General features: G+C 37.9%; 1 protein-coding gene across 1 annotated transcript in view; it reads left to right on the top strand.

Annotated features, from left to right (window-relative positions):
• The window catches only part of MUC4 (mucin 4, cell surface associated), a 110525-nt gene that overhangs the window by 72916 nt on the left and 26623 nt on the right, over nucleotides 1-10986 (top strand). The window contains exons 5-9 of the mRNA XM_056826089.1: nucleotides 4358-4510; nucleotides 5242-5372; nucleotides 5929-6017; nucleotides 7295-7468; nucleotides 8797-8913. Coding sequence (XP_056682067.1) covers nucleotides 4358-4510; nucleotides 5242-5372; nucleotides 5929-6017; nucleotides 7295-7468; nucleotides 8797-8913 — 664 coding nt within the window. The remainder of the gene's footprint in view (nucleotides 1-4357; nucleotides 4511-5241; nucleotides 5373-5928; nucleotides 6018-7294; nucleotides 7469-8796; nucleotides 8914-10986) is intronic.

Below are 10986 nucleotides of genomic sequence, written 5' to 3'. Positions count from 1 at the left end.
AGATCACTTTCTTTCAAGAGACACCCCCAAAGCATGTCCCTGCAGTGAGACTTTCCAGAGATTCCTAGCTTCATGCCTCTTCCTCCCCCTCTCCTGCCAAATAAGAAAAGACATCCTATTCAATCTTGTTGACTGCCATGATTCTATACTTCTTTTGATAGCTGCTTTGTTCTTTAATGGACTACAATGCTCATTAATCTGCCTTCCTATATTATCAATTTAAATACTGACCAAAAAATGCTTTTTACATTGAAATAACTAGTAATTTAATTGAAATTTAAATTATTTGTTTAATGTTTAAAAAACTTAACCACACAAAGGTGAAATAAGATCTGATATTGAGATGATTTATATACTTGTTACAAGACAGAATGGTCTAAGTACTACTATATGAACAAACAAAAGTGCTCTTAAAATCCAAAGGCAGGAGAAATTGTTTCTAGCCAGTCTAAGAGAGGGCTTTATGGAGAACTTGGCATTTGAGCAGGGCTTTGAAGGATCAGTCAGTAAGTCCTTATTAAGCATCAACTTTGTGCCAGGCACTGAGGATACAAAAATAGAAAGAATGGATAGTATTTAATTAGAGAGAGTGAGAGAAGAAAAGGCACCCACATAGATCTGACTCCTAGGAATCTTTTTGTGCTCCAATTCTCCTGTCCACTTGTTTTTTGACCTTCCATGAATCCCAGCTTCCTTCTGGCAACCAGACTTTCAATTGATCCTGTGTTCAAAATAAACAATCTGTTTCTAAGGTGGAAATCCAGGTGTAGGATAAAGAAGTCAAAGTGGAAATGAAGTGGTACACTTCACAAATGAGTTCAAACACCTAGAATTTCAATTATTGGAGCCATAATTTATTAATGATAGAGAGAAATAAAGAATCTACCAGCTGGAGCAGAGTTCCCTAATGGAAAACTGCACCGGTTTGACATTAAGGAACAGATTATATACATTACAGAGTTCTTATCTGACAACAAGCAAACCTTAACACAGGAATGTGGGGTCTGAGATGGGGGGACAATTCTTAGATTTATGAGGGGGCTGTTATCCAAGGAGTGTTTATCTTCACTTAGCCAAATGTTAGTTTGCTGGCCCTTTGATATTCCTGAAATTCCTCTTTTGTCTCCTGCCAACCAAGCTAAGCAGAAACCAGCTTGCTATCTGCATAAACAGCTTGATCTCCTGTGAGAAGGGAAACCATGTCTGTCCCTGGCCAGGGGTCTCTTTTTAATTTTTCCATCTTTGGTCTTTTGGGGGCTACTTCAGAAAGAACAATTGATAAAAGGCCAAAAGGCTTCTGCATGGTACAGTGGAGTTAAGCCTGGGGTTAAGAAGTCCTGAGTTCAAATCCAGCCTGAGATACTAGCTGCATAACCCTGAACAAGTCACTTAACCTTTGTCTTAGTTTCCTCATCTGTAAAAGGGGGGAAATTTTTCATATTTAGTAGAGTTGTTGTGAAGATAAAATATATTTATAAAGTGCTTAGCACAGTGCCTGACATATAGTAAACACTATATAAATGTTATTATATCTGAATCATATTAGAGACAGAAGGGTCTAAGATAGGGGTAATTTCATCTATTCCTCTTCCCCTTCCATTAGAAATGCCTTGGAGATATCATTTAGTCTCTTTGTGCCTCAATTTCTCATGTTGTAAAATGAGAATAATTAGAATAATTCTTGACCTATTTTACTTACAGGGGGAGGGTAAGGTCCATTAATTTCTCTTGGTTCCGTTATCTAATTCTTTTAGAGGAATTACTGAGAGCAAAAAGCAAATACCTGGTCCCCACTTACAATTCAGGATGAGGTCAAGAGAAGGGATAAAGGCAAAAACAGAGAAAGAAAATTATAGTCCAATTTCATTAATGAATATGGATGTAAAAATCCTAAGTAAAATACTAGCTAGGAAACTATAACAATACATCACAAAGATTATATATTGTAACCCAACAGAATTTATCCAGGGATTCAGAGATGGTTAAAATAAGGGAAACTATCAACTTAAATTGACCATATCAATAACAAAAGTAATAAAAATTATATGATTATATCAATAGATGCAGAAAAATCTTTCAATAAATTACAACACACATTCCCATTAAAATCTCTGGAAAGCATAAATATAAACGGAGTTTTTCTTAAAATGATACAAAGCATCTACCTAAAACCATCAGCAAGTATTGATTTTAACAGTGAGAAGATAAAAACCTTCCCAATAAGCTCAGGAGTAAAATAAAGCTTCTCATTATCACCAATATTATTTAACACAGTATTAGAAATGGCAACAATAGCAGTAAGAGATGAAAAAGAAACTTAAGGAACCTGAATGGGCAAAGTGATAATAAAACTAATTCTTTTGCAGACAATATGATGATATACATGAAAAATCCTAGAGATTCAATTAAAAAGTTAAGTTGAAACTATCAATAATTTTAGTAAAGTAGCTGGATAGAAAATAAACCTACACAAATTATTAGCATTTTTATACATTACTAACAAAATCCTGCAAGAAGAGATAGAGATATTCCATTTAAAATAACCACACATAGAATAAGAATAATATACCTGGGAGTATACTTGCCAAAACAAACCTAAGAATTACATGAACATAAGTATAAAACATTGTTTATACACACACACAAAATCAGATATAAATAATTGGAGAAATATTAATTGTTCATGGATGGGCAGAGCCAATATAACTAAAACGATCTACTTATTTAATGCCTTCCCAAACAAATTAGCAAAAAAATAACTTACTAAGCAGAAAAAAATAACAAAATTCATTTGGAAGAACAAAAGATCAAGAATAGCAAAGTAATTAATGAAAAAATGTAAAGAGAGGAGGTCTAGCAGTACCACATTTTAAACTATTTTATAAAGCAGCAGTTATCAAAACTATCTGGTACTGGCTAAGTAATAGAAAGGTAGATTAGTGAAGCAGACATACAAAAAACAGTATTTGACAAATGTGTAGATCTAGACTCTTGGGAAAAGAGATCAGTATTTGGTAAAAACTGTTGGGAAAACAAAAGTAGTTTGATAGAAACTAGGAATATATAGACCAACATCTTACCCCGTTTACTATGATAAGATCAAAAATTGATACATTGTTTATACAAAAAGAAATATCAAGCTAATTAGAAGAACAGGAAACATCTATGAAATTTATGGACAGAGGAGGAATTTACAAATAAACAAGATGGAGAGCACTGTGAGATGTAAAATGGATAATTTTTAGTACATTAAATTGAAAAGTTTTATATAAATAAAACATGTTTCTTAAAAGGAAAACACAAAATTGGGGGAAATTTTGGACCTCTTGGATAGAGGTCTTAATAACAAAATTATATAGAAAACTTCAAATTTTTGTGAATAAGAGCTATCCCCTGGTTGATAAATGGGCAAAAAATATGAACCAATAGTTCTTGGATGAAGAAATCAAAGCTATGTATAGACACATGAAAAAGTGCTCTAAATCACTACTGATTAGGGAAATACAAACCAACCAAAACAGGTATCATCTCATACCCATCAGACTGGCTAAAATGACAAATATTGGAGAGGATGTGGAAAAGTGGGGACACTAATAATACATTGTTGGGGAAAATGTGAACTGTTCCAACCACTCTGGAGAACAATTTGAAATTATGCTCAGAGAGTTATAAAACTGTGTATTTCCTCAGAGATTGCTGGGTCTGTTTCCCAAGGAAAAAAAAAAAGGTAAAGAACCTATATGTTCCAAAATATTTATAGCAGCTATCTTTATGGTGACAAGGAACTGGAAACTGAGGGGGATGTTCATCAATTGGAGAACAATTAAACAAATTGTGGTATATGCTTGGGATGGAATACTACTGCATCATAAGAAACGATGAGCAGACCAATATTTTAAAAGTTTGGAAAGAGCTACCTGGGATAATGAAGAGTGAAATGAGTAGAACCAAAGGAACATTATATATAGTTACAAATTTAATATTTGAAGAATGACTTGTGAATGAATGGTTACCTCTAGATAATGAACTGAGAAGTGGAAACACGAAAGACATAAACTATATATTTTGCCAGATGATGCTTTTTAAGGTATGGGGAGAGAAGAGAAGGACTGAATAAAAAACACAATAAATCATTAATAAGTTTTATGGGATCAAAAAAAAGAAGTGATAAAAGGCTTGGAAAATATTGAGAGATATTTAATAACAAGACTCAAGTTGATGAAAAAATCATTTTAAATCATTAAGTGATGTGGAGGGGAGGTAAGAGTAGGAGTTAAAGGAAAAACTTATAGGAGGATGAGTAGACAACTGAAAGGGAATCTAGATAGGTCTTTATATTTTTCTCTTCCTTTCATAGGAATATAGGACATTCTATGGGGAAAAAGACAACTTTTTGAAAGAAGTGGAGTATTGGATTCAAAAATGTACTCGTTTCCAGTATGAGGCCAGATGGACTCTGAAGATCACATGGGTTAAATCCCCTCCTTACCCAGCCCAAAGAATATCTGGGGTAAGCAGAGAGACTGAGAAAGCTGCCTGTATATAGCCTTTTGAAAAGAAACATGCAAGAATCTTCAGGCTAGAGAGGTCTCCTAAAATTCTACTTGAGTAAGAAAGCTACTTAACATGTTTTTTTTTTTACTTTTCCGGAGAAAATGATTCAACAAAAACTACTTGATAACCTATTTTGGGATGTCACAGTCCTTAAAGATAGGAAGTTATTTACCCTGTCCAGAATCTTCATTCATTCAAATATTTATTGCAAACCATTTTCAGTGCATAAAGCACTAAACTAAGAGCTGTAAATACAAAGATTTATTTTAAGAAATTTCTAATCCTTATTGCTGCAATATCTTTCACTTTTTTAAGTCAAAGAGTAGTATATCTAAGGAGGCTAATTAAGCCTTTCTTTAACTCTCTCTCTTATCCCTGCTAACAAAATTTGATCCCTTTAATCATGTCCTGTAAACAACTTTAAACTCAAATATAGAATGATTTGCTTGCCTCCTGGAAATTAATTATAAAGAAGCAAATTTCCACTTTGCAAAATACTCTAGATAGCCATGAATGAAATCTTCTCTAAAGTCCCAATAAATTGATAGCAAATAGAAATTTTCTCATTATTGTTTGGCCTAAAACACTGGGTGTGCTAGGGGGCAGGATGGTATTGAATATGATTTGTCCATGCAACAAAGAGAAAGTTAACTACTCACTGAGTGTCTGTTTGCCCCAATCCTCTAGGACAACACCTTCCAGGCCATCCTCACGACAGATGGGAGCCGATCTTTTGCCTTGATCCTTTACCAGAACGGTGGGATGCAGTGGGCTGTGCCCCCACCCTCAGCAGCTGATGCTCTCATGGGCTTCTCCAGGTACCATGGGGAGGATGACTGTTACTATCAATTTCACCTTCAGTTTGTCATACTTGATTCTAAGAAAGGATGCAAAGCATAATTTTAGATATGTAAATAAATATCCATGGCCTCCGTATCCCCCATATAACACCGATGTCTCTTGTTCAATTTAAATTAGCAGAGTAAATGAGAAAGAAGACAAATACCCTTTATTTTTCTAATTTTATGTCTTTCTATTAGGAGAGAGAACAAAAAAGGGAGGCCTGACAAGATGTTTCAGTGGGGCACTTTATATCCCAAAATGCTACAGTGCTGAGTTTCAACTTCCCTTCTCCTGAAATGCCTTCTAGGATCCCTTCTCAGTTCTTTTCTGGGAGACGCAGACCAGACTCGGTCTCACTGTTCTGCTGCTTTCACTCCCTTGTGAATGTGCCCATTCCCTAACTGTGTCCTAGATTAAAGATCAGATTCCTCACTGGGCTCTGGCCACAGAACACACAGCAAACCCTTTGGGGACTAATAGTCCCAAATCTTAGCAGACACTGCAGTCTAAGGTTCTTCCTTTTGTTTCCAGTGGAGATGGATTTGTCTTCAATGATCCACTGTGGCTCAGACCCCCAGAGGAGAAATACCGTCCAGATCAGGTGAAAGGTTCTAAAACAGGTAACAGAATACCTTCATTTGATCCACCCATGTTCAAGAAACAAAACAAAAAAATAGACAACACTAGAAATTTTCACCCCCCAAACCAGACAGCAACAAATCGTAAAGCTCAAATAAACTTTGTAATTCATCATACAAAAATAATTCTAGGAATAAGTCAAATTCAGCTGAGCAGGAGGGGCAGTTGGTTACTATGTGGCCCACAGAGTTATTGTTAACAATGTAGTGCCAACTAGAAGCTTATTTCTAACTAATTCTCCCTAACTAGGTACTGAACTCAGTTGTTTGTGTACTGTTGAAAGAGTATATTTTGTATCCTCAGAATTTTGGTGTCTTAGGACAAAGCTCTAGTCATCCCACCCTAGTTAGAGCTCTGTAGAAGGGCTTATAGCTTCCAGGCTCACTAGTCTCTCCCCCCATATCCTGAACCCAAGCCTCTAAGTCAATCAGGATTTGCTATCTCTATAAGGCAGCCTTCCCTATTAAAGCATCCTTTCAAGGAGCTCAAGGGGCTTTCCAGCCTAAAGCACTGTAAACTGGACTCTGAGGACGTGAGTTGGGGGTAGGGAGGAAAAGGAGGAAGGGCACAGCTGATTTCCCCTGTATCTGGAATCCGCATTGTCCTGTATTTGGAGGTGAAGATCTATGACATCTGAACTCCCGATTTCTCTAAGATTTTGGTTTATAATCCAAGCATCCCGCTGCCCCAGCTGAGAAATGATTGCTGGAGGGGCTCGGCCCTTGGGAATTTAGGTGGGCCTCAAACCCTTCACACAGAAGGTTTAGAACAAATTCCCAGCCCAATGACTCTCAGTTTCCCTCCTGCTTTGGGTCTCGGAACTCTTTTCCCAGCAGCTTCTACGCTCCTTTTCTGGATGCATATGTGGGGGTAAATCAACCCCCTGACATAATATTCTTCATGCTTATTTCCAAGACTATTGGAGGGAATCCCCCAAAAGATGTGAGGCATTCCCTTAGTGAGCGTGGACAAGTCATTTAAGCTTCTGGGGCCTGAGTTTCCTCATCTCGAAGATAAAAAGATTGGAATCAATGGCCTGAAATTCCTTCCAATTCCAAATCTATGATCTTTAGATCTATGAGAAAATTCCAGCTCTGCAGTGAAGGCAAACAGGACAGGAGACTAGTATGGGAGCGAGGCATATCCTTTTATTACTATGGAGTGTCCTAACCCACCCACCCCCCAAATTAAACCAGACAGTGGCAGTGACCTGGTCTAAGCCTCCCCCTAATGTCTCCTTGCTTACCCTTCACCCCAGGCTACAGGGGTTTTCAGATATACACATTACACAAAGAGCAGAGACCCAACTACCGCCTGAAGTGTCTACAGTGGCTGCATCAGAACTCAAAGAGTAGATGGAACTGGAACCTGATTTGTCCTTGCTCCTGGCAGCAGGGCAGATGGGACCTGCGATTTCAGCCAATTAGAAGAGGTGAAACCCTTTCCCATCTCCTACTGGACTCTTTATTTTATACTCTAGTCTCCCTGTTCCTCCAAGCACTTTTCCTCCTCCCTCCCCTAGTCCTTCTTGTCCTTCTTCCTGCCCTGGGTTCCTAGTTCCTCTTAAGGAATTCAAGCTAAATACTTATCAAAGAAAAGACATTAATACCATCCTCTGGGTTTTAGGCACACGTCTGGCCAAAATGATTTGTTTTCACATTATTCTAAATCTGAGCATTTCTAGTTTAGAAAGATCCAAAAAGACTTAGTACCTCCACCCTCACTGCCATGCCCTTAGTCACATCTCTATTACCCAACAATTTGAAGTAACATTTGTAGGACTCTTTTTTTTTTTTAATCTTTACCTTCCATCTTGGAATCAATACTGTGTATTGGTTCCAAGGCAGAAGAGCAGTAAGGCCTAAGCAATGGGGGATCAGTGACTTGCCCAGGGTCACACAAGTAGGAAGTGTCTGAGGTCAGATTTGAACCCAGGACTTCCTGTCTCTAGGCCTGGCTCTCCATCCACTGAGATACCCAGCTGCCCCTAGGACTCTTGAATAAGAAAATAGTTGCAATATGATTAAACACAATTCATATTGAACCCTCCATTCCAAAATAAAACAATAGTCACTTAGCCATCTCCAAAGACTACTCAATTCTTTCTTTGACCTCAAGGATTCTACAGTGATCAATACCCTAATCCCTCCAAAAAATGGGAGGAGAGTACTAATTAGTGGGTCATACCTTTTAACCCTTCAGAGAATGGGGAGGACAACAATCTTAACTAGAAATATGATATTTCTTGTTCTAATTTTGGTTACCATCCTTAACCTATTTTTTTTTCTTAATCTTTACTTTCTGTCTTAGTAACAGCTTTAAGACAGATGGGCAAGGTCTAGGCAATGAGGGTTAAGTGACTTGCCCAGGGTCACACAGCTAGGAAGTATCTGAGGCCAAATTTGGACCCAGGTCCTCCAGACTCCAGGCTTGGTATTCTATCCACTCTGGCATCTAATTGCCCTCTTTATCCCATTTTTCTCAGATTTTTATCTTTTGTTCTTGACCTTTTATACCTTTCCTAAAGGAAAAAGTCTGGAAAAGGACTTTAAATTTGAGGAATATTTATGTCTCAATATTTTCAGTTGAATGAAAAAGATTTTTAATTTGCTTCCACACTCTCTAGCCTCCAAGTCCCCCATTCCCAAACTCTCAGGGAAGTAGGATCCAGGGATGGTTTGGGAATTATGCAGCCCAGTCCCTCACTCTTACCAAAACCACTCAAAACTGGAATTTGAGCAGGGCTGGGGTTTGTTGTAGGTGGAATCAACAGAAATCTCTGCAGCTTTTCCTCCTGGCATGGGGGCATCTGCTGTGAATATGGTACCAGGGGAGAGCTTCGAGGTGGCTGGAGTTTCCAGGACCCTTGGAATCTTGGTAAGTGTGCCTTCTATGATCTGGGTTACCCAACCCCATCTCTACTTCTTTCCTGAAAACCACTGCTCCTCCCAACTAAGTTCTATTTCTGCACTTTAAAGATAGATTCTTTTGGCCCTTTGGTCTTTTATCTTTACCTATCATCAGCTCAGAGCTAAAAAGGAAGGAAGGAAGGAAGGAAGGAAGGAAGGAAGGAAGGAAGGAAGGAAGGAAGGAAGGAAGGAAGGAAGGAAGGAAGGAAGGAAGGAGGGATTGAAGGGGGAGGAAGGGAAGGAGGGAGGGAGAGTTTAGACTCCCATATAGTGCTTCAGAGAGGAAAATAAGAGTCAACTTTAGGTCATTTCCAAGGATGCCTCAGTCTGTATCCTAGTCCATCACTAGGTTATAGACTGACAACTTCACTTTTTAGACTCTAAGATCCCTGGGCATTTAATAAATGCTTGTTGATTGATTGATTCATCTATACATTCAATAATTGAACAGGTGTCATTTTACAAATAGATAGAAAATCACAAACTGATTTGTTTTGTCACAAACAAATATTTTTTTAATCTACAAAAAATGTGTTAAAAGGAGGAAAAAAAGCAGACACATAGCATTTAAACCTCTTTACAAACATTACCTAATTTAATCCTCATACTCACATGATAAGGTGTTATTATTCAGTCATTTTCAATTGTGTACAACTTCCTACCCCATTTGGGTTTTGGGGGGCAAAAATCCTGGAATATTTTCCCATTGATTTCTCCAGCTCACTTCACAGATGAGGAAACTTGGGCAAACAGGGTTAAGTAACTTGCCCAGGGTCACACAGCTAGGAAGTGTCTAAAGCCAGTTTTGAATCTAGGAAGATGAGTTTTCCTGACTCCAGACCCAGAGCTCTATGTACTATGATGCCCCATTGTACTCAATACCATTTGATCCTCAGTTTGTGAAAGAAAATCATTATATTGGTTTGTTTTTTAAACCCTTGCCTTCTGTCTTGGAATTAATTACTGTGTACTGGTTCCAAAGCAGAGGAGCAATAAGGGCTAGGCAATAGGAGTTAAGTGACTTGCTCAGGGTCATACAGTTAGAGTGTCTGTGATCACATTTGAACCCAGGACCTCCTATCTCCAGATTTGACTCTCAATCCACTGAGCCATCTACCTGTCCTCATCTCAGTTTTGTAAATAAACAAGAGACAAGTGCAGTCATATGGCTATTAAGTGATAAAGCCAGGACTCAAACTTTTATTTTGTTTATCTCCTGTCCACTACACTGCATGAAATTATCTAAAATGGGTCACAAGAAGCCCAAGGAAGAAGCCCAAGATCATTGGGAGTGGGTGGAGAAGAGATTACTTAACTTCTCTGAGATTCAGGATTGTCATCTATAAAATGGGAATAATAATGCATATGCGACTTACTTGAGGATCATAGCATCATAGATTTAGATCTGGATGGCAACTCAGAGGCCAACAAATCCTACTCTCTCATTTTGTTGATGAGGAAACTAAGGCAGATAGAGGTTAAGTGATTTACCCACGGTCATACAGCTAGTAGGTGTCTGAGAGAGAATTTTGAGGCAGGTTTCCTGACTGCAAGTCCAGTGACTTAACTATTGAGCCACCCAGCTAGTGGGAAGAAAGAATTTTGGGGGTAGGTAGATAGAACAGCAGATAGATTGCCAGGCCTGACGTTGACAAGCCCTGGTTTCACATCTGGCCTTAGATACCTCCCAGCTGTGTGACCCTAGGTAAGTCACTTAACCCCAATTGTCTAGCCCTTATTGCTTGAAACCAACACTCAGTGTAAGGTAAGGGGGGTTCTCTTAAATGCTATAAATGTGTTTATAGTATTAATATGTAATAATATGTTCTAATGGTTTATTATTAATAATACTCCAACACTTTCCATAGTTTATTGGTACTCCCCCTTAGTGATTCAGAATGCATATCTATTGATTCATACCATAATATGTACTATTATAACAATGATATAATAATAATGATATTAAGCACATAATGGTGAGAACTTGAGACTATATAACAAGCCAGTGAAGGAAATATTTTAAGACCTTTCAATGATTATC

This window comes from Monodelphis domestica, chromosome 4 (genome assembly GCF_027887165.1).
Source record: "Monodelphis domestica isolate mMonDom1 chromosome 4, mMonDom1.pri, whole genome shotgun sequence".
Classification (NCBI taxonomy): Eukaryota; Metazoa; Chordata; class Mammalia; order Didelphimorphia; family Didelphidae; genus Monodelphis; species Monodelphis domestica.
Note: the sequence above shows the minus strand (reverse complement) of the source record. Positions and strands in the feature narration are given on the sequence as shown.